The 24584-nt window shown below is 37.7% G+C and overlaps 2 protein-coding genes across 4 annotated transcripts; both read right to left on the minus strand.

The window, feature by feature from the left end:
• Positions 1 to 8825: 8825 nt before the first annotated feature.
• Positions 8826 to 18280, minus strand: LOC143452331 (NACHT, LRR and PYD domains-containing protein 1a allele 3-like). Of its 3 annotated transcripts, none has more exons than XM_076953259.1 (15): positions 18128 to 18280; positions 17796 to 17926; positions 17136 to 17376; positions 16202 to 16285; positions 15392 to 15511; positions 13597 to 13650; positions 12436 to 13418; positions 12024 to 12354; positions 11857 to 11935; positions 11689 to 11774; positions 11019 to 11105; positions 10122 to 10381; positions 9305 to 9478; positions 9159 to 9222; positions 8826 to 9068 (listed from the first exon to the last, which is right to left on the minus strand). In XM_076953259.1, exons 1-14 carry the CDS (start codon positions 18192 to 18194, stop codon positions 9169 to 9171), a joined length of 2751 nt encoding a protein of 916 aa, XP_076809374.1. In that variant the 5' UTR covers positions 18195 to 18280; the 3' UTR covers positions 8826 to 9068; positions 9159 to 9168. The 3 variants fall into 3 exon arrangements, with proteins under 3 accessions (XP_076809374.1, XP_076809373.1, XP_076809375.1); XM_076953258.1 differs by having other exon boundaries at positions 11641 to 11774; XM_076953260.1 differs by lacking the exon at positions 15392 to 15511 and having other exon boundaries at positions 11641 to 11774.
• A 148-nt stretch (positions 18281 to 18428) lies between these two features.
• LOC143451642 (uncharacterized) lies at positions 18429 to 18882 on the minus strand. Its single transcript, XM_076952342.1, has 2 exons — positions 18736 to 18882; positions 18429 to 18589 (listed from the first exon to the last, which is right to left on the minus strand). Exons 1-2 carry the CDS (start codon positions 18878 to 18880, stop codon positions 18429 to 18431), a joined length of 306 nt encoding a protein of 101 aa, XP_076808457.1. The 5' UTR covers positions 18881 to 18882.
• Between the last annotated feature and the right edge of the window lie 5702 nt (positions 18883 to 24584).

A 24584-nucleotide genomic window follows, 5' to 3' on the forward strand; every position in this document is an offset into this window, starting at 1 on the left:
GGTTAGAAAAAGTTGTACACAAAACTATCAAACAGATATCTGCAGTATATTAGTATAAGCTATACTTGCTGAAAAACTCGGCACACTACTGACAATATTGAAAGCATCATGAGTTGTAAAGTTAAAGATTGGACACTTTTGACCGTTAAACTCCGTTTCCTTTAACATCAGCGCAAAAAGTTTTCACAAAGATCACTCTTCGTTTACGTCATAACCTAGGAGTATAGGAATTTTAAAGAAGCAACTGACAAGGGAATCCTGCGCATGGTATAGGCCAGAAAATTCAAGCTGCATGAGGCCAGTTGCTTTAAACGTTGGAATAACACTATGGCAGAATTCGTTTTTATAGGTATTGTAGTTTAGGTACTTGCTTACTTAATGTTTCTACTTACCCTATCAACCCTTTGTGTCCTATTCTTAGGTTTTAACATTAAACAGTTAACTCTGTTAACATAAAGTAAAATTCTAGCCGCGAAATTGCCACTCAGCTTAAATAATTTATGTTTATGGACAATCACCTTTAAAGTGCACGCGCCAACGTAATTATGACGTAATTCAATTTATAGTGTGTCTTTCAGTCTCGTTGCTGCGTTTTTTATTGGAGTGGAAGCACGGCTTGAAGTAGCCACGTTTTGAAACCGGTCGGTTCCTTTATTTTGTGTTTTTGGGTCCAGGCAATTTGGTAAATAAATCTCCGTTATTTCATTGGAGACATGACAGAATTAAAGAACATTAAAACGTAAGAACATTTAAAGCTTTAAAGTTTTTAAATCGTTTCACAGTTTTCAATCCAGCTCATAGTGCTGGTTTTCTGCCATGTTGGCGATGTAAGTTTGGTTCTCGAATTTTCTCCATTAATTATTTGCTGTTGGTCGGCAGAACTTGAATCTGGTTGTAAAGATATTTTTAACGCTTTTCCTTGGTTGGATATTACCTTGTTACCAATTGAATTAACTTTGTTACAATAATTGTGACTAACAAATTTTCCAGGTTGTTAGTTTATTTTGTTCCCTTTGTCTCTTACTTGTTTCGATAATACCCAAAAAACTTGATTTTTTCCACCTTAAATAATAGTCCCATCCAGGCTTACGGTTACAAATCCATTGACGTCTGTCTTCATGAGAATAATTGCAAGTTTTAATTTACTTTAGCTTTGGCGGACATCCTTCATCCGATTCTTGGTGCGGATTTCTTGAAGCGTTTTAGTTTGTTGGTTGCGAGGACAGGCAAAGTACTTTCGACGACAGAGAAAGTTCATCGTTTTTAGCACAAGCGCTTAGCGCACCATCTGATAAGAGTTTGGCCGAATTTCGCGGCATTTACCAGGAAAGTTTTGATGCTTCTTTGCGTTCGCGAGTAATTAAGCACAAGGTTCAGCATAAAATCGAGACGACTGGACCTCCATTCCAGTCTCCTGCGAGGCGTTTATCTTTGGAGAAACGTCGCGCAGCTAAAGAAGAACTTTTAAAATGATCAACCAAGGCATCATTGAACCCAGAAACTCCACATGGTCTAGTCCCATGCACTTGGTAAAAAAATCAAACGGTGGTGTGAGAATTGTAGGTGATTTTCGTAATCTCAACCTTGTCACCAATTCTGACCTTTACAAATTTCCAATTTGCGAGAATTCACGAGTGAGTTACATGATGCAACAATCTTTTCCAAGTGTGACTTATTAAAAGCATTCTTTCAAATCCCCATTGCCTCCGAAGATAAAGCAAAGTCGGCTTTCAGCTTCTGTTCAAAGCTTTGAATGTTTTATGGATTCAATTACGAGAGATGTAAACTTTTGTTTCTTATACCTTGATGACGTATTACTGTTATCTCGTCATCAAGAAGAACATTTACAACATTTACAAATATTATTTAAACGTTTATCTGTTCATGGCTTTGTCGCCCTTCGCTAGACCTGGAAAAAATATGTCAATGGTTCAATGGCAGATTATCTTTATGACACTGTAGTGGCCTGGGAGGCATTTTAAATACCATTATATCATTCGTGGGAACGTATTCGCGAGTTAATTATTGAAATATTGTTTATTGATAAAACCGCAATTGTCGTCTAATATTTGGAAACTTGCTCTAAATAACTTTATGTGAAAACGTCGTTTAGTACGTAACCAGGTGATTTCATAACATCCTAGTTTTAACTGAATGTAATTTCCATTGCCAACGCTTTGAGTTTATCGTTCGCACGTTTTGAAATGTTCGTGTATTTTGTGTCGATTATTTCCGTTCACACCGCTCCACGCTGTTATAAGCTCAAACTTCTGTGCGAGTAACCGCTCAAACAGAGATACAGAATCGTACGAACGTATTACGTTATTCGCGTTAATTGTAATTCGTTAGACCTGTTTTAAATGGTGAATGCTAAGTTTGTGATTGTGTCATATTCGGAATCTGTACAGTTCCTACAATAAAGGATCGTTTATGATAAACTGTATCGGTAATAACGTAAGAGCTTTCGGCTAGTAAAAGGTTAGAGCAGTGGTTCCCAAAGTGGGCGCCAGCGCCCCCTTGTGGGCGTTAGCGCCTCTCAAGGGGGCGCTGGCTACTAAATGGGCGATTGGGGGGCGCTGATAATAAAGTGGGCAGTAACAAGAACAGTCCCAAAGTAAACATTTGCGCTGTTTGTATAATAGTTTTATGCTTCGATTTACCTATTTTACTTTACTGTGTTCGGTTTCATAGTCTGAGAATTTTCGGTTAATCCTAAAATAAAATACATTTATTGGTCTCGCTATTCTTATTATTATGTTCCCTATCCTAACCAGGCTCGCGAGTTTACTAAAAAAACTAGGTGTGGCCGACCCCGCACACACATTTTCAATCGTTAATTACTAGAAAACTATACGTCGTAAACTGATCGGGTTTTGACAGGTTAGTAGAAAAATCATCTGGCTTCCTGTATACATCATAATTGTAAAACTGAAGAAAGTGAGTTTAGTGTAAATTAAGTATATCTAAAAGTGACACATTTGTAGAAATTCTTCTTGTTACGCCGTGCCCCCGCTGTGCGGAAAACCAGCTGACCGCGAGAAGAGAACGAAAGAGAATAGTTAGTCGAGTTATTGGTGCGTAAATGTGTAATACGCTTCAATGCGGAGAGCAGAGCAAAGCAGAGGAAAATTATGAAAATATCGCAATATCTTAAAAATTACAAAATCCAACTTTATCAAACAAACATGGACAAATAGCTGAACATTTTTTAGGAAAAGTAACCAAATTTCAAGTTTCTACAGCAAACAATGCAATTGTACGCCACGTTTTGCTATGACAGTGTGCGGGAGAAGCCAAGTCTAGTTAAAATAGGGTTAACGAAAAGTCACCCAGATAAAGTAGGCAAGAGTGCAAAATTTTTTCAATTGGTCCGGGACAATTTCAAAAAACGGAAAACTGTTGGCACGATGTTTTCAAACCTTTCCCATACAAGTAATGATGGATAATGTGCGTCTTACAATTTGTCTTTGATGCTTGCAAGAAAAGGCAAGCCGCACACGATCGGCGAAGAATTGATCTTGCCATCAGTGAAGGAAGTTTTAGACACCATTTTGCATCACAAGGCCTCTTCTACAGTTATTAAATCTATTCCTCTGGGTAACAATACTGTACAGAGACGGGTGGATGAGATGGCCACCTTAATAGAAGATAGCTTATGCAGCATCATCAGGAATACAGAATTCAGTTTACAACTGGATGAGTCAACTTTGCCAGGAAATGAGTCTATTACTTGGGTATGTTCTTTTTGTGAATGATGGAGTTTTACATGAAGAGTTGGCAATAGCCTTAGTACTGGATTCAGGTAATCTGGGTGAGACAGTATTTCAAGAAGTTAAAACATATCTCGAAAAAAAAAACAAATTCCACTTACCAATATCATAGTGTGTGCAACTGACGGCGCCCCATCTATGATGGGCCGTTACCGTGGCTTCATGGCATTCCTAAAAGCAGCGAATCCAAACGTGCTTACAATTCATTGTGTGATTCATCGGCAGCATTTGGTGGCCAAGAATATCAGTGGTCGTCTTAACCTCTCATTGAAGACTGTCATCAAGGCAGTAAATAGGATTAAAGTTCATGCGCTTAACACATGCTTGTTTAAGCAATTGTGTAAAGAGAACGACGAGGCCTTTGAGCAGTTACTTCTACACATCGAAGTAAGATGGCTCCCCCAAGGGAAACGGCCTTGTACGATTTTAAACACTGATAGATACTGTTGTGGAATTCTTGGAAGCTGTGACCCTCGCCTTGCCAAAGAAATTATAGCTGTAAAATGATATCGCATAATTGTCAGATATATTTTCCAAATTTAACGAATTGAACCTATCCTTTCGAAGTAAATCTAATCAAGGTAAAATCAGTAGGCCTACTGTGTGGATTCAAAAATAAGTTTGCGTTGTATGGGAGAAATTTAGCTAGACTAGTCGCAATTCTCCTGGTTTTCCAGCCTGCAACAACTTGCTATCAGCAACAAAGGTATTTCTTATATTGATGTTGAGACATACAGCAAGCATATTAAGGAATTGCATGAAGACATGGAAGTTCGGTTTCAGGATGTAATACAATTGGAGATTCTTGACTGAATAATCGACCCATTCATTGATATTTCCGAGCAAGGCAATCTTGCAAAATTATTTTGAACGCAAACCAAAATTCCATATCTTGTACCAATCATTTTGGCTGCAACGCGAAATTAAAGTGAAATATCCTCACGTGTGGAATCGGGTAAAAATATTTTCATTGCATTTCCCTGCTCATACTTAGTAGAGCGTGCATTCAGTGTCGTCACAATGCTTCTGGACAACAGAAGAAACCGCCTGGACATAGTGAGACAAGGAGATTTACTAGTGTTATGTAAGAACATGTTTATGATGTAACAAAAGCTTTGTTTGACTTGAATGGTGGATGATGTAATAATCCCTGCTATCTAGTTTTGATGGCTGGAGCCAGGTTTGTAAACGTTCAATTTATTTGCTTTTTGATGTAGTTAAAGATAAGCGATTACACAGTTCGAAAGAGGAATGTCCTGCCGTGTCAGAAATGTTTTACCTGTCAAAATTGACCCATCGTACGTCGAGTAATTGTAAAAATTTCAGGCTAATTTTAGTGCTGGTTTTGCAAGCGTGCATGTGCTCTTCCCTTGCTTCTCGAATGGATAGTAAATTTGTTGTTACTTTTTTGTTAAATGGGCGTTTGATAGTCAGTAAGTTGTCCAGGGGGGCGTTATCAGAAAAAAAGTTTGGGAAACACTGGGTTAGAGGATTCTAACCGCACGCAACCACGGAGTCAGATCATTAATTCGGCAGGTAAATTAAGTCCGAAATCACAAGTTAAGACTGACAAGCAGTGCAAGACCTCTGCAACACCACCTTACGTCTCCCAGCAGCGCCATTTTTACGCCACGTGACCAGATGCCGTCGGCCAATACAAATTTTGTGGCAGAATTGCCTCAGTTTATTGTTTGTTTGTCGATTGCTTTAAAGTTACTGCTGTACAGTTTATGAAATGCCCACAATACCATTTCTACAAACTTTTTGGAATTGGTGATAGATCTTGAAATTGTCCTATTTTCACATTGCATCGCATATAGGCACCTTACGTGCAACCTTTGCAATTCCGCATCTTTGTTGAATATAATGCACAGCTGTGGTTAGTGTATGTGTACATTTTGTGTATAAATTGTGCTTTCTTCGCTGCTATGCAAACGCATGTCTTTGTTCGATTGCAACACTTTTTGCTATTCATAATCGCTGCTTCCCGCCTCTCTTTCACTCTTGCTTTGTCGCTAGCTGGCGCTTTTAAGCTACTCCCCGCGTTTGGTGTAAAATCATGATTATTCCTCACTGCATGTTCGTTTACCATTTTCTTTTCTCCTGTTTCTGCGATTCGACGGTGATGCCATTAAAGTGTTGAGCTCAGATGGTTATTAATTACTTAATATATGAGCGAGGATAGCATATTACTGTAGCAGCAACCTTTTGGAGCTGATCTAATATACCGTGTATAGCAACCTAAAAACCCTAATACCTCGCCATCCCGTGTCTATTTCTTGCTGTTTCGAAGTACAAGTAAACCCGGTTTGATTTAGATAGACTTGTCTTATGACTGCGCGATAAAGCGAATAGGAGAAAGGAATAGAAACGAGACACGATAACAGTTTGGTTTGTTTGAAGACGCCAAAAGCGGATAGGTATGCGGATAAGTGAGCTCGGTGATGAGATCGGTCGGCGTCGACGGTAACCATTGGAGGTGGGCACGATGTTAATTCGTTTTTTGCTGTCATTTTTCTGCGTCACGGGATTTTTGAAATGTGGTGTTCGACGTCGATATTGTATTAGCGAAAAATGGAGACGCGGCGTATGATTTGAAAAGCAGTTGTCAAAAAAAATGCCATCAAGGTGTCATAGAGGAATTTACACATGGTAGAATCTAACGACTTTAGCCGCATATCACGTTATAGCGGAATTAAAAATACTGTCCGAAGTGAAAGATGTAATTGTGTGCGTTCGTAGGCTTACCGTCTTTTGTAGGCCATAGATCGGAATAACTAGCAACAATGCGCATTATGACGTTGCGATTGTTACTGTAATTTGAATTACAGTGTGTGTTGTACTGTCGTGTCAAAACTATGCAGTTTATTTAATGGCGATAGATGATACAAATGCATGCAACTTTGACCCATTCTTCGAGACGAGCACAGCTAAAAATTTTGTTGAAATGAAGTCGATCGGTATGGGTATGGCTGAATACTGAAAGGGACTGTACCCATCTACCGACCTAATCTGAAGACGATATCTTAATGCACAAAGAAGTCATGAAACGCCAAAAATGCGATTTTTTTTAAATTTTTCGGCAAGCTCCGTTGAAAGTGAGTAACCCGATTAACATGAAAACGCGCGGTTATATTATTTTTGCTCAGTATAATGTTCTAGCGGTATAAAATGTGCATGATCGATTAAAGGTTCAATGATTCATCGAAATATGCTGAGTAGCTTAGCTAAAAGTAACGATTTAGGAAATTTTGTAAACTATAAAGGCACAGAATTTTAAAGTTGATGTATTTGTTCTTGTTAACTTCAACAAAAATAAAATGGTTTTGAAGCAGAGGAGGATATATATTTCACAGATCGCAGCACGATTAAAAAATTCAGTAGGTGAATAAAATCTATTCATAATGCTTGGGGAAAAAATTAAACCAAAAATACACAAATAAACAAGATCAACTGCCGTCAAATAGCAAGTTTTAATTTGGCAATTATTACTCTGGATTTTTCAATTCAAAAAATGTCTAAAGCATTAGACCAACATCAAACCCACCACGATGTAAAAATGTTCTCTGTAATGGGGAGTCGTGAGAGCAAGTCTGACGACCTTCAATCCTACAATTTCCATTCTGCGTCCTGGAAACTGCTCATACGACTCTGGTAAAATACTTTCTAAGAAGGTTCTTTTCTGTGGATGCACTACGCTATTTGGAGCGCGTCACTGAAATGTAATGAATGTAAATCTCCCCAGACTCATTGAAAGATAATTATTACATGGTGACGGCTATAAACTTACTTCCAACGCTGTGATTAAACGTACCGTGGGTTTGATCGCAGCATTGTGGGTCAACTTGCCTTTATATAGCTGCCTTTATATAGCTGCCTTTATATAGCTGCAACTTGCCTTTACATTTTTCAAAGTTTAGATAACGCTGGATAACGCTGGATAACGCCAACTACTTCTGAACTTGTGTAAAATCGTGATTTTTTTGCAATGCATGTTCGTTTGCCGTTCTCTCTTCTACCGTTTCTGCGATTCGACTGTGATGCCATTAAAGCGTTGAACTCAGATCGTTATTAGTTATTACTCATTTAATTTATGAGTGAGCATAGCGTATTACTCTTGCAGCAGCCTTTTGGAGTCAGATCTACTTTACCGTATGACAAATAAAAGTTTGTTGCTGTATTGCTTGTTGCGAAGTATTACACAACAACCATATTCGCCATAAAGGCCACTTACACTGACGGCTGTTGTTACAGGATGAGCGAGGTACTATTGAAGATGAACTTGTTTTGCTTCACACTCGATGGTATGAGTTCTAATTTCTCCAACTGCGTAACAATTCTGTGTATGCATATTACTAAATGATAAAGTTCGCATTTTTATTTATCATTGCGCAGACGTAAAAAGTTAGAGAAAGAAAAAGGGAGATTGCAAGCATTACAACAGTATATATGTGGCACACCAGTTCAAGCGAGGTAATTTATCTGAACGTCATTAAGGAGAATTTAAGCTTGGTCAGCAATTGCATTACAAGTTCCCAAAATAAAATTTCATCATTTACAAAAAAACCGATGACTCATGACGTAATCGTCAACTTACCTCACCATACCATGTCTATTTTTTGCTGTTTGGACGTACAGGTAAACCCGGTTTAAGTTAGATAGACTGTCTAGTTTGCGGGTTTTCCGCGTCTCGGGAACGCATAGTAACGAATATTTTCTAAAAATTCAAGCTGAACAAGTCGTAGCGAAAGTTGCAACAGACCCTGTAGGCTTTGGTAGTTCTCTGAGTTTGACGTCTTTCCCCAGCTACCCACCGTGTGTCATCAGGCTAAAAATCAGTAAATTCGAAGTGTACGCTTTAGCCTCGAAGCCATAGTATCAGTCTCATTAGATTTGAGCAGATTTAGACAATTTTGAGCTGAACCCTACAAAGCAATTAGCGATGATAAAAACCTACTTATAACGCTTGGGCAGAAATGTGATACTAAAAATATTGACACAAAACCAATTTCTGTCTTACAACAGATTTTATTTCCATAAAAGTTAGTCTGGATATTTCATAACACAAAGAATCAGCAAATCTAAAATATTACAGCAAATTCACCATTTAACATAATGCAGTGAATATTTATTTGAATAAACATGTCTAACAACTATAATTCTGACATCTATTAGTTTATATACAAATATAAGTCAGTTTTATCAATGAATTTGAAAAATTATACATGGCGCATCGGGTTGAGCGATATCTCGTTGTCACGGAAGTCCACGGTTCAAATCCCGGCTCCCAAGCAATTCCTTTTAAACAAGTGAATCGATGTGAGGAAGGAATTTTTATAAAAATTGAATAAAAATGTTTCTTTCTGTTTAAAAATGAAACCTACTTACCATTATCACGTCAGCAGTGCTTGCGCGAAGTGAGTATGGCGTCACCAACACGAACTTTCAACTGCTATAAATTAAAAATTTGGTAGAAAATTGAATTTCTGTGCAAAGTTCAAGTTTACACAAACATGATAATACATAAATAATACCGAGTCATGAAGCTGGTCAAGGGCGAGTTGAATTTCTTGTTTCTCGCTCGAATTTGGGAAGATTCGTCCATTTTCGAAGCAACCAGCCATGTACAGACGTTCATCGATTTTAGCGAAAAATTCTGGTTCTGGAATGTCTTTGATTATGTTGCCCACGATGTCCAACTCTTTTACCTACAGATGAAATGTTCGTAATTTACAACCTGATGCATTGATGAAGCTAATATAGTTCTACATACAAGTTAATATTACCATTAATTGGTTAATAACTAACCAGCACCACTTGGTCAGATTTAGGCCTAGCCTACTGATCCAACACAAACCCTTGGTTTTTGAATTAAATAGAAATAATTTTGAGCGGCCAATTTAAAACCGGTATCGAGTATTAGTTGTCAAAACAAATTCTGATATCAAGTTTGAATATTTTCAATTTTCAATTAATTTTCAATTTTAATGAAATTGAAACTTTTCTGTTGACCCAAAAATTAACCTGTTCATGCCGAGCTAAAACCGATCCAACAAAATTTTTGTCATTTTTTCATTAAAAAGAAGAAATTTTAAGTCACCAAGTTTATCGCAGATTCCGCATTCCTTGTAGACTCAACCGACTACACTAAACCGTCGCAAAATTATTCTGCAATTTCATATAAATTAGCACAAAATATCCGACCTACACTGCCCAGTAATCTCAACAAACTGCCTTGAAAAATAACTTCGTACTAGCGATTATGACGTCATAAACGCAAATGTAAACAATTGATTATGACGTCATATGCTGTTCTAAGCAAACGATAAAAAGTTGAATAAATCGTCAAACCCTTCCAGGCATCTCAGAGATCGCCGAAATTAATCTTTCCACATCACCAGAGGAAAAGCAGCTCATCAGATTAAGCAACTTTAACTCATTTTGTTGTTTCCTTAAAACGTCACAAAAGATCGCGGCTTCCGATGATGACAATTTCAAACCACTCAGATCCAGCTCTCTTGAAAAGTGCAGTGACGCCATATTGAACATTGCCAAGTTGCTGGATTCCTTTAAGTCGCATAAAAGCGATATATATCTGCGGTTTTCTTCGACTAAACAAACATAATAGTTACTTATATACCGGTTGCAGTTCGCCGCGTTATAGAAATAAATTTAAGACGGAAATTTTTCATGTTTAGGCTACAAAGTCAAGTTGAAAGCGAAAACAGTTTTTTTTTTAATATCTGTTTGGGACGAATTAAAAAAAGAAGCAGGCATTTTAAACTGAAGATAAACTTAATACAACAATAAGAATTTATCTTAATAAAATGTGGTCCATTTAGCCGGCAATTATTTTCATCAGAATTACCGGCAGCCTACTAAGCTCTGAACACTATCACTGGCAATATGTTTGCAATAGACATGTAAATTGCAAAACTAATTTTTACTCAACCTAGTAGGTTGCTGTACTAATCTACCAGTGTTTATGTGGAAATATTTCCCGGCTAAATAGGCTACATGTCATTTCAGTTAAGTTTCACAAAATCATATCACACAAATATTTTCACAGCATCTCCAGTCTGCTAGCAGCCTTACTGTACTAGGCCAGGTAAAGGTAAGTTTTGAAATTCAACAGAAATGTGTGTTGTGCTGCACATAATGTATGTCTATGGAAAATAATACATAGCATGCTTCTGCAGATTATTCAATTATTCGCAGATTTAGGAGAAAGTCGGAGAATAAACTTACCTGAACAATCTTTATACTGCATTTCTTCAAATCGTACCAGCTGAGACTTTAGTGCTTCTATCCAAATCCTTCTCTTCTCAGCAATATCTGGAAAAATTTATTATCAAGCTTAATACTGACAGGTGACAAATACAGTCTAGGCCTAGACGAAATGGCTTGCAAGAAACTGTAGCCTAGAATGCAGTGAATTGCACTAATTGTAAGTATCGCACATGTTTTGTTTATACTGACTGACTAACTGCCATTTATGAAGTTGCATTTTTGGTTTACCAAACATGGGGAATGGCTGCTCCGCAAACAGACAATTATTTTATGTTTTTGCTGCTGATTACTAACGTTTAACAACACCATTTTCATCCAAATTTGATAAACAATAGTCTTCGAAATAGGCACAGTATATATAATGCTAAGAACACAAAAAATGGGTTGTAGTAATCTTTTCAGACTGCATGTTAAGAGCAGTTGCCAGAGGATCTTATATTTTATAACGGTTATATATAACAAATAGAACGCATTGTTTTAAATAATAAGCAAACTGTGCATGAGACCGTTTTATTATAAAATATGATGCATGGATCACGAACTTTGCAAAGTATTGCAACAAGGACAGAATTGTACAAACCGGATAAAAAGGATGTCTTCTTATATGCCTGCTGTTGTGAAAACCAACCTGAAAGTAAGGCAGATGACTGATGATCTGGAGATGGTATCTTCTCCTCTGCTAGCTCTTGTGTAAGTGAAATCTGCTCATCTAGTCTAAAAAAGTCTTCATTGCTTTTTTCTCTTTCATGCCTAGTATGAGATCGTTTATAGAACAGAAAAATCTTTTTAACTTCACCTCTTGAAAGGAAGTGAGGTCATGCACGAACCATCCCGCTGTTCATGCCCAGTTGCGGCAATTTTGCTGATGCTGGAATCTGCAAAAAGTTTATATTTTACAATTTTCATGTTTGAATATTAGTAAATCATAACTTAAAATGCACATTGTCACTATCCTGAAAATACCTTTCATCATATCTATGAGCAGACCGCAAACAAATCTCCTAACAACCGACCACTTCTCATCGAAAAATAGCTCGTTTGAAACAAGGTTTTTAAACGTATCCAAGGGCAATTCATTAACGATGAATTTTGCGGTGAAAAACTCCTGATACAGCTGGTGGGCGAAGTAATACTTCACGTGGCCATCAAACACGCGGCTGACTGCCGCAAAATGGGCGTAAATGCCGACCACGATATCTTGTATCTGTTCTGGTTCAAGACCAACTGCTCTGAGGTCGTCTCGTGTGATGACAACTGAAGACCTCATTGTGGCTCTGTAGGCCAATTTACTGAGCTACAACACAAAACAAGTAATAATATGGTCTCGTACATTATCATTATTTTAGGCAAACAGAAACAAGTTCAGTTCTATCACCTGCTTTACTAGTAAAGTGATGTCTTGGTGTTTTGCATGCTCACTGCATCTGAGGTTCTCCAAAACTGTGGCAAATACCCGCGTTGTGGTGCTGATTTTTCCAAATTTTGTTGTAGGAGCCAAACCTGCTGCTATAACTAACTGAAGCAACAACGGGTTATAACAAAGTGCAAAAACAATTTTAGCATTTCGGGAAAGATCATTCCAAAGCTTGTCGGCAGAAGCACCAGCGTAAAAATAAAACAGTTCCTTCATACCATCAAGGGGCAGATCACCAAGTAAGATTGTAGAGCCTGGACGTAGTGGAGCAGGAAGCGTGATAACACTGTGGGGCCTGGATGTGAAAACAAGCTTAATGTCTGGAAGGAAATGTTTATTGCAAAGGTTGGCTATAAGTATCGGTACATTTTGAGGAGTATCATAGTCCACTTTGGGTACTTTGTCTTGAAATGACCACTCCGCCTGATCCAGACCATCAAAGAGCAGAAGACAACTTTTTTGATTTTCTTTGATCCACTCCCATGCATCCTCTCGAGTGGTTTCGTCTAAATCCGGATAAATGTTATCCATAATGAGCTTCCGGAAACTGACCTTTTCGCCAATTGGCATCTCCATAAATTTGTAATAAAGACATGTGTATTCTTCTGTTTTGGCTAATCTTTTGGACAAAGTCGTCTTTCCGGATCCGGGGTAACCAATGAAGGCGGTAAAGCGATTGGTGGACTTCAGCAATTCTTCAAATTCAATATTCTCATCCTGCTCAAATGTATCAGGTTCACCAGTTGACGGGGCATAAGTTTCATATTCAGGAACTGCCCGTCCTTGGAAATAAGATACTTTAGTGTACTTTGGATGGACAACTGGAATATCTTCTACTGAGACGTCGATTCCAGCTTGGAGACGGATGTCATCTTCACGGCGTTTATTTTGCTCTTGCAAAACTTTTCCAATGGCTTCATCTCGCTTTCCCAGTTTTCGGTGATCTGGTAAGAATACAGACCTTTAAAGCATGAATATTTAAAACGGAAACTGCATAAGGCTATATATTGGTCTATAAATCGGAACAGTTGCAGAACTCACATGTTGTTTTCCTCAGCAACTACGGCATATAAAACAAACATTAATGGTTCATTAAATACATCATTGTGTAAACTAACTAACCTGCTTTATTTGCCTCCAAACATTTCGTGAATTGGTATTGTTCATTGGGTTGATCTATGGAACAGGTAAAAAAGAGTTATGCATTGTTGGAAGGAAAAATGTTCTTAGGAAATATTCTGGTTTTGGTTCCAAACCCAATTAAATACAAGCCATGACAGTGCGAAAATGGAAAAGCCTTGAATAAACGTTTAAATCGATTCATCACCATATAACAGAAAATTGGTTGTGACGATTTTTTAATATTATTTATAACATATTGCTGAGTAAAACATATTTCTGGCAATTTTTTGTCACAAGTGTTGTATAAAAATGTTTTTTTAAGTTTTTAAAATTTCAGCACCCTGTTTTTTCGAACTCTGATTGTAAATTGATTATAACATTGGTGCATTGTGACGTCACAATGGCCTACCATTTTAACTTCATAATTGTAGCTTGTGTAGTAACGATGATCGTTCTTGGCATAGTCTCAGTGAGTCAGTATACCAGGGTTGCCATATTTGCGATTTTATTGTTACTGGAATCTTACCAGGTTAATTACAGGTAGCGTGATTGTGGATAAATGATTGAGGAATATCATCATCACGTAAATGTAAGTAACAAGTGAAATACAAAAAAGGTAGAAGCAAGGTTTTTTTACGCTTATGAACTTATGAACAAGGTTTAGAAAAACTAAAACCCGAGGTAACATTGCATATCCTTCTATACCGTCTTCAATTACACATTTTCCGCATAGCAGTGTGTTGCCACTGCTGAAACCACCGAGCAAAAAAGCTCGAGAAGATTTAGCAGGGTCTGAAGATATTGAAAAAGACTCCGATGATGAATTCAACATATCTCATACACACATGACTTCAGAAACACACTTCCCAAGCCAACAAGAATGAAATGATTTAGTTAAAGATATGGGGCTCACTAAGTCTAATGCCAAACTTTGACTTCAAGGTTGAAACAATGGAACTTGTTACATTCATCTTGTCGATGTTCTTCTTTGAGAAAAAGGTATGAAAGCTTTTCAAGGTATTTTTCTGTGGCAGGCTCTCTTTGCTTCTGCAGTAATGTTGACAATCTTTTTGAAGAAATAGGAATTGCTCATGACCCAAGGGAGTGGTGCCGATTTATAGACAGTTCTTCCCGAAGTTTGAAATGTGTTAACCTTCATAATGGAAACCAGTATCCATCCATACCCGTTGGCCATTCAGTCCAAATGAGAGAAGACTACAAAAACTACGTCAGATTAAACTGACAGCTTTGTGGGGATTTCAAAATGATTGGGTTCTTGAAAGCATTGCAAGGATTGCAAAGGTTATACAAAGCATTCTTGTTTTCTTTGATTATGGGACTTCCGAGTTGACACTGAACACTACTCTCGAAAAGATTAGCCAGAGAGAACGCTTTTTGTTCCTTGCACACAAAATGTGAAGCACGATCCTTTGGTAGATTTGGAAAAATTTTTAATGCCTCCTTTGCACATAAAGCTTGGCCTTGTCAAGTAATTTGTCAAGGCCATGAATAAAAATGGAGATGATTTTCAGCATATTTCTGCTCTGTTTCCTTTTCTGTCGGAAGCAAAGAAGAACGCTGGAATTTTTACTGGGCTGCAAGTTCGCCTTATGCTCCAGAGTAAAGAACTTGAACATAAAATGATTACGAGAGAAGCAGGAGCACGGAAGGCATTTCGAAAAGTAGTTAATTATTTCTTGGCAATAAAAGAAGCAATGACTATAAAGTTTTGGTGAACAATCTGATGAAGAAATACGAAAAATTGGGATGTCGTATGTCCTCTAAAATGCATTACCTGCACTTTCACCTTGATTCTTTTTAGTCCAAATACGGTGGACGATGTAAGCGAAGAACACGGTGAAAGGTTTCACCAGGGCATTTCTGATATGGAAAGAAGATACCAAGGAAGGTGGAGCTGCAAAATGATGGGGGATTATTTGTGGTCCATAATACTACAAGAATTCTCAGTTCATAGACGCAAGTCACGCAAACAAGAACACTTCTGAAGTTTTTTGGATTGTTTGCAATTTGCATCCTTACATAATTCATGAGTAGGCTATATTATGCACAATACTTCTTTGTGTTAGCGTGTTTGTGAGTCTTATACAAAGTTATGCTTAATAATACTGAAAACATTTTCATCAAAATCAGAAAAAGTGACATTTCTTCAAAAGTAAGTACAGTTCAGGAAAAATATTTGTATTTTTGTGATTAGTTCCGAGTAGCAAAACACAATGCATAAAACTTTTTATGCAACTAAAATTTTCGCAAAATTTTGTTACATGGTGAATTGGTGTTATGTACAACTGCTATCTGTTACACAACAACACTATGATAATAATAGGAGGATTTTGCTTTTAACAAAACTTTATTTTACCAAACAAAAGTGGTTATGACAAATCGAACACGTAATAATTACAAAACGTGCCAGCAGTTTTGTAAAATTTCTAATTGTTAATATTCCTCGAAGTAGCAGCAAATAAAAGCATAAAAGCTATAAACAAATGAAATAAAATGAGCTATTAACCAATAATAACAGCTTCAGTTAATTTTTTAATAAGAAAATGTTGTGAAAATTCCTATTTTAAATTATGAGTTTAATTACCTATTTCTTGGGTAAGTTTGTCAAAGTTATCCTCAAATGATTCTTTGCTAAAATCGTAGTAGAATTTTCCCGACACCAAAAGAGCTTTTGATAAAAATTGTAAAAATGAAAATGTTAACCTGTGGTGAAAGCTGGTGATAAAAAATCAATTCAGTAAAGAATATCAAAAAACATTAACATAACCTTACATAAAGGTAAGGTACGTAAAGAATTATTTAAAGCAAGAGCAGAATATATAGCACTCTTAAGGGGTCATGACCCAATTCAAAGAGATAGACTTTTCAATGCAAAGTACATTAAATCAAGAAGGTACTATCGCAAAGCCACATCATAAACATCCCCTGAAATTTGGCTTGCAGCGAGATCTGGGTTATGATTGCCTGCAGTCTTAATTTGGACAGAATCGTTGTACTCAAATTTCTATAACAACCACCTAAACTTTACAGCAAGTTTTGAGCTTAACATTTTAGGACAAATACCCCAAAATGCCAAAAATTTAAACCAACACCAAATTTACAATCTAGCCTTGACCTGTAAGCACCTATCGCCAAAACAATAACAAACTAGTCCACATCGACGTCAAATGCGCATTGAACCGGAAATTTTCTTACTTTTTTAATATGACGCTTTGAGTGCGACATCGTCACAATCGCCGTGTTGCTGGCTAAAAGTTGTCTTTTTATTGGTAAGTGACCCCTTAAAGTTAACATTGATTTATTACCACAAGCATTCGTATAGTTTGCGTCTTATGGTGTAACAATTAGTTATGATTAATAATGAAAACAGCAATACTAAATATAATGTTACCATTCAAACGTTAAGCAACATCCCATTTTTTGACGTAGTAATCAATTAAAAAAATTAACGAGTGATAGGCATAAAAATGTGTTGAAAACAACTAAGCACAAATGAAAAGTATAATAAAAATGCATACCTGTCCAGCCATCCATTTTATAATTGTCTTGGGTGATAATGGGTATTATACGTTTTCTCTTGTCAGCGGCAAGTTTGCCTTCCCTTTTGCAGTTTTCACTGAGTTTATAATTTTCGGACAGAAACATGAGGACCAAGTAAGCGTCGTCAACAGCTTCATACATTTTGTCATAAATGTTTCCTTTCATCTCGTTTTTATCAATCCACACTTTGTAACCAGCGGCAGAGAGTTCATCGGATATCTGCAAAAGTGCGAAAAAATTTAAACTAGATTTTTAGGTTAAGTTTGTGAGTAGCTAATTTGCAACTCTTCTACTTTCGTAATCTTTCTAAAACCAACAAGCGGTTTTGGTTATTAGTAATTTGCAAAATAAACCTAAGACGAAAACGAAATGCCCCATTTTATAATATTCCACATCATCTAAGTGATGTTTTTGCTGATAATTTGGTTATGTGTATGAAATAAAACTTTCTTTCTAACCCTAACACAAATATTTAAATTAAGATACAGCAAAAGTGAAGAACGAAACTACGTATTTACCAAAAGACAAAGTTTGAATTTACAGTTTTAAACATTTTTTGATTATTAATTTTAATAGCATTTCGTGTAATTCGTTAAAACATGTAAGTTATAATGAGATCATAAAATATATTTACAAACCTTATAAATGAGATCCTTTGAATCATTCCAGCTATAACTGATCATTATGTGTTGGTTGCCTTTGTTGTCATCCTGGTGTTGACTGGCCCCAGCTCCACAAGGTGAATTTGTTGCTTGTGGATTATTAGGTTCTGAAACAAGATGTAATATTTAAACAAAGATGCATTGGTCCTGTAACGCTGTTGGAGAAAAGAAACGCGAAGCACTTAAACAGGTAGCGACCTATGTAGAATAATTCAGGAAGTGAAAAGAGGAAGGAAAACAATGTGATACTATAATGAACAACAATAAGCATTTTACAAGAAAAAGTTGTACGGTATTATAATGTTTACCTAAAGGATTTATTTGTTTCTCTTTAACTTGTGTCGAATTTACATTTTTTAAATCACTGACATCCATTTGCTTATATTGTCTGTTGTCTTGGTATTGTCTGTGATCGTGATGTTGGTATTGTCTTTCATCGTGGTAGTAAATTTTAGGAGCATAATTAATCATGACTGGCCCTGATTTGAGGTAAAAGTTAAGATTTTCATTTATAAAATGGCATCACAATAATATGGAAATATAATTTGATAAATGCAACTAATAGGCTTTATCCTAAGTGTTTAATTGTTATTAAAAACAATTGGGTGCCTACGTATTCAGCAAAACATTTTCATAAAACTTGCCAACTCTGCTTTCAGCCACTCTGCTTGCAAGCTCAATCAACCCTGGATCGATTCTACCTAAAACACTCTGAGAAGCTTCAGCATTTTCCATTGTTTGCAAGACTTGATTTCCTTCATCTGCAGAATCTGGATTTAAAGCAAAGGAAAAACAAAACTTTTTTACCAAGTAATATTTAAAAAGTTTTTATGTAGTTACAGCAAAGTACGAAAACTTAATCTGTTTTGTTTGAAATATTAAGAGATAATCTTAATCTTAATCTCAGATTACTCACCATGAGGCATCTCCGCTTGCATTGCAACAGCACGTGATGTTCCAGGTTGTTCATCACCTTCAACTGATGAGCTCTCTTTATTGTTATCAGGTTGTACAAGTTGAGGTTTATCTTCGGTCAATCTTTGCTCTTCTGGCTTCGACATATTTCAACTTTGCAGTAATTATCTTAGCTTATGTTTTATATACCTGGTCGAAATTGTTGATGACGTGAACTTGAAATTTAAACTTTGTTAACAGAACGATTAGTTGTTTAGTCTATGTAGTTTATTTTAGTATTTTATTTTTAGTATTTTTGATTTTATTAATTTATTAGTTTATATATATATATGATGATTATGTATGCTGCTGCTGCCAGCACCAACACGTCTGTCCGTGACCGACGGATTTGAGTTCCGGAGCACGCTTTGCTTAAGCCGAAGTTGCTGAGTAGCCTCGTTTCCTCCGAAATTATGGGGTAATCTTGTATCCTTCGAAGCTCCCAGAGCAGTGTCAATGCCCCCAGAGTATAACTCCGGAGTAACCTCGTTGCTGCTGAAGTAAAGTTCAAATCTTGTTTCCGTCAAAGTTCTGGACTATCTTCCCGAGTTAAGTTCCAGTCTCGCTTCTTCCTAAGTTCTGGAGCAGCCTCCTTGGCACCTAAGTTAATTTTCAGGGCAGTCGTGTTTCTGCCGAAGTCCTTGAGCAACCTCGTCACCACCAAAGTCCTCGAAGCAGCAACGTTCATGCCGGATTTCTCAGAGCAGCCTCGTCACTGTTGAGTTAAGTTTCGAAGAAGTCTATTTTCGGTCCGAGTTGCGGGAGAAGCCTCGTTGCTTTGGAGTTCCCAAAACAACTGTTAAATGCTGGAGCAGTTTCTTTGCCGATGGAGTTCCTGGAGCTGTTTTGTGGCTGCTGGAGTTTCTGGAGCAGCTTCGTTAAAGTCTGTGTTAAATTCCGGAGAAATATCGCTTCCACTGCAGTTCCTGGATCTATCTATCTACTTCTATCCGCCAGAGTTGAATTCCAGAGCACTCTCGTTTCTGCCGGAATTCCTGGAGCAGCTTCGTTGCCGCCACAGTTAAGTTCCAAAGTTCTCCAAACTTTTCCATGCTTTGTTGACGCGGGAGGAAATTTTGTAGCAGTTTGGTTGCCACTACACACCTTCTGCTGGAACTAGAAGGAATTACTCCAGCATCAGTAAGAAAGAACTGTGTTACAAACAAGACAGCTTATCAGCCATGGGCTAATGAAGAACACCATCTGCACAACGATCCCGGACTAGGGTCTTTGTCGCCTGAGCTTAACTCCGGAGTAGCTTCGATGCCACCAAATCATTGACGTAGTGGCGGACATGTAGGACTGAGCCGCAGCCAAGCTAGAACCACGTCTATAATTAGGATTTTTTTATTTGACCAGTGTAATTAACTTGGCAATAGAGTGTAAAACTGCAACCGCGAAATGGCTCCCCTGCCTAACAAATATATGTCTGTCGATAAATCCTTTTTTAAAGGCTCAGCTAATGCTGCGCTGTGTATGTGACGTACGCTATTGTCGTGTCCTTCAGTTTTGTTATTGTACTGACTTAGTTGAGTTGTATCACGGCTGCAAGCAGTCACGAATTAAAACTTATTTTAAAGGCTTCTTAAGTCGACAGGATGGAGAGGCTACGTAGAGGGACGAAGTTACGAGTATGTGTGATGAGCTTATAATCATACGCAAAGAAAAGAAGTTACCAACAGAGTTGAGTTCCTGAGCAAAAAATTCGGAGCAGTCTTGTTGCCGCTGGAGTTCCCGTGCCGACTCCTTGACACCGGAGTTCCAGAGCCGTCTTTTTGCCGCCGGACTTCCCAAATCGTTCGATTTCGCTGGTGGTTCCAAGTCGCCTTGTTGCCGCGGGAGTTTCGGAACGATCTCTTTGCCGCCGCAGTTCAAGAGCCGTGTCCTTGTCTCCGGAGTCCCAAAGCCGTGTCGTTTTTGCCGGATTTCCGAAGCGATCTCGTTGCCACCGGTGTTGGCAGAACAGACTCTTTGCCGCTGAAGTTATGAAAGCTATGAGACCGGATATTTTGAGACATGCTTTCGTGGTAGCTGGTTAGACACGACCGTATTGGTGATTTGAGGAACTCAACTAAAAGCGGCATTTTGCACTGAAAATGGGAAAGTGTCCTGCGTGAGAAAAGTCATGAGCGCCGAGTTTGTTTGCTTACGTTGATATATGGCGGGTTATCTCCTGGATACTTTATTGCGTCCTGGCACCGTATTACGCTGAGCAAACAACGCTTGAAGATAACTCGGCAATATAAGTCACACTGTTCATTGCTTTCGTGCTCAGTAAAAAATAGAATATAAATTTTATGCTTACTGTTAATACGCTAGTTCATTTAGCAATCATTGTTTTGTAAAATATTATTTACTTCAAGTGAATCGAAAGTCATTTCTGCATTTAAATCACCGCTAGATGGGGAGATGGAGCAATGACTCAAACTTATGAATTTGTCAGTCAAGCGCGTCAAAGTAGCAACATAGCCTGCTGTCCGTAGAAACTGTGAGTTTGTGACTAATCTTTCGTTTGTTGCTGTTCCTGGATGCCATCGGTCATGATTCGAGACAAGAAATCGAAGGCAAAGACAAGAGTATCAATGAACTTCGATTCAACACGCATCCTAGGCTACCAACAGCGTTGAATTTTCCCACGAGCTGCGATCAGATTTAGTCCAACCTGTTCAATTGCCCCATCAAAGTGCGCGGGATTTTTTAAGTTGCTAAAAGCGCTCAGCGATAGTTGCTGTTTCAAGAAAATATAAGTTGAAAACAGGAAATGGTTGAATCTTATTGTTGCTGGTGGTTTTGCAGACGTTTGACATCCACGATCAATCAATGATATGCCTGTTAAAACTAATACTGGGTACTTTGCGACATCGTATGGCTTTGTACGCATGTTAGATGGTTTTCGAATCTTTCCAGATTTTGTTTGATGTGTCACGTTCCCGAGTGTTGCACTGTGCACTGTATCCAAGAGTTTACCTTCAAACGCGGCCGTGTATTTCAATTTGATCGCATAAAATCCGCAAGCAGGTCTCCCGTTACACTGATGATCCTTCCAACGATGCAAGTAATATCGTCATCATGCCGAGCTTTTCACAGCGAATTATTTCAAACACGACCGCACCGGTGATTTGAGAAAATTCGAGTAAAAGCTGCACTTTGGGGGAAAGAGTTCTGGGTGGGAAAAGTCATAATTTTATTTCCTTGCTTTAATTGTATTTCATAGAACCAGCGTAATACAGCGACATTGCTTTTACTTCACACTGAGGTCAAAAGTTCAAGTGTCGTTAAACTGCAAAATGCGTTTTTTAACTTTTTTGTCAAGTAGTTGTTATTGCGTTGTGGTTTTGAGAAATTAAACGTATAATGAATTTCTATGGAAAATCCAAATCCAACAACGCAGTCGACCGAATCACTTGAAATGGCGGAGTTGTTTATAGTGAGCACATACCGTGATCGCGTTTTAGTCATTTCAATGCGGAAGGAAACCAAGCTTGCTTATCCGTCTCGATTACAGCGCATGCGCAGAGAGATGTCGGCGCAACTGCAACAAGAATGTAAAATCAACCACAGCCTTGACGCAAACGGCACTTAAGCAACACATCCAAATATGGGGTTAACAAAACAGGCTTAATAGCTTTCATTTTCAATGTCTTTCACATAACACAGATTCAAGCGGGAAGTAGGCGCGTATGTGAATATATATAGCCGATATAATTTTAGATAAGTGAGCAAATCTTTTGTTGACTGAGACAGACAATAGCGAATATGACATAAAACCTGCAACAGCACGTTTCCCGCCAGTTTGTGATTATGAATGCGGTGATCAGGTTCGAGGATTTCCCAAATTGAAAGGACATCGCAAAACGTCACATTCTCAATAACTTCTCTTTAACTGCCGCTGATACAAATTTCTCTCCAGCCACGCAAGCTCTTATTTCCTAACCACAACGTAATACCGCAGGCAACCTGCTACACATGATATCGGAATTGATTATTTTTAGTTTATAAATTTATAGATAGATATAGATATATAGATTTATATATAGATACATTTATAGCGATTGTGGTAAATCTAAAGGTTACGAGAACAATGGGTCGATGAAAGCATCTCGACTGGAAACACCGATGTATAAGACCGCGCAACACGATTATTATTTAAGATCACGCAAGTTCAATAACAAGGGGACAGAGACGACCGGATTCTGTGGTCAAAACCCGACAAGTTCTGGTCCATCGAGGCCACATTGACCATCAAACGCGACAGCGCTTCAACCAATCACGCCGTTTCAACAAATTAAATTGCGGCCACTTTCCCGAAGACGTCGAATCATGGTGTAATTTAGTCCGATGTAAACTGGACATGTGTCATGTTATGACGCAACTGCAACGATATATTTTAGTCCTTGAGACACTGACACATTCGCAACTGCGATCGCTGCTAGGTCTCCCAGCTCATGACGGCGCTGAGTGTTTTGCCAAACTAATGCGTCTAATTACACAGAACTTCGAGGAGCGCACAGACAACACAGACATGTTAATGGAAGATTTATCGCTGGTAGGCTTAAAACCTTCCCAGTTCATGCGGGAATTATTGTGCGCCATTGGTGAGGAAAATCTCATGCCTCAAGCCGTGTTTGAACATTTGACGTATTTGCAAAAAAATCCTTACTACTGCTGTAGGCATGTTGCCATTGTGACATCATGTGTTCAGCGTGTTGTTGTTTTTCAGCTCCACTCAGCTCAAATCATCATCAACGTTCATCAGCAACGGAGTCAAAAGTAAAAAAGGCAATACAAATTCTAATCAAACAATTAAAGCCTTTGGTTTTATATCATTCAAAAACATTAATACAGCTCCCGTCATCGTCACAACACATTTACATAACTGAATATTTGTTCAAAGAGGAAACCGACCATAAAAAGAAGAACGGTCTTTTTTATATTTATATTTTAATTTCGGATTTAGTGGCCAAGCTACTTGTCAGCAACATCACGCCATATTCAATGTTAAATACTGACTCTACAACTGACTAAGTAAAAGAGTTAATTAAATTAAAACACTAAGTTAAAATATTCAAAACGTTTGGACATCTTTTCAACTTCAGTGTTTTATCAAATAAAACAAAGTTTAGCGCAATTTCTACTAATTGCTTAAGATCACTTTAAACTTAAATAAGCGTTTGGTTATTTTGCTTGTACTGGTAAATCTTATAAGCTTACTTGATACACGGCACATAACAGCAACATTATTATTACGCTATTTTCATGTGATAGCAACATGATATATCTAAGTAATAACCAACAACATTTACCTGTTCTTCAAGATGCAAAAGGTGAAATACAAATGATATAAAGATAAATCTGCTATTACTGTATTAATCATACACCTAACTTAAAACCTGCAAAATAAAACAAATGGAATTATGGTGACTTTTTTTTCACCATTGAAATATCCTATTAACAACAGTTTTGAAACGTCGACTCTCAGCAAACACCCGAGGGCTTCTCTTGATCAGCCATCAACTTAACGTTAAAATAATAAGACGATATAAAATTGCCGACCTCATATCGTGAATAGCCATATGGTGAGCTATAATCGCTTCACTGTAAATAAACGATGAAGAAACAACAAGTCATTCACATTCTATCACGACACAACATTAATTGAACTTCCGCCAAGTAGGAGAACCTCGACCCACGGATCCACAAATCAGATCTTGTAGAACTATATGGTTCGTTTTAATTGTCATTTTACTGCCTCAGATTTAGAAGCAGTTAATTTAGAAGCATCGCTGCATCCACATAACGGTTGCGCAGTTT

This window comes from Clavelina lepadiformis, chromosome 4 (genome assembly GCF_947623445.1).
Source record: "Clavelina lepadiformis chromosome 4, kaClaLepa1.1, whole genome shotgun sequence".
Classification (NCBI taxonomy): domain Eukaryota; kingdom Metazoa; phylum Chordata; class Ascidiacea; order Aplousobranchia; family Clavelinidae; genus Clavelina; species Clavelina lepadiformis.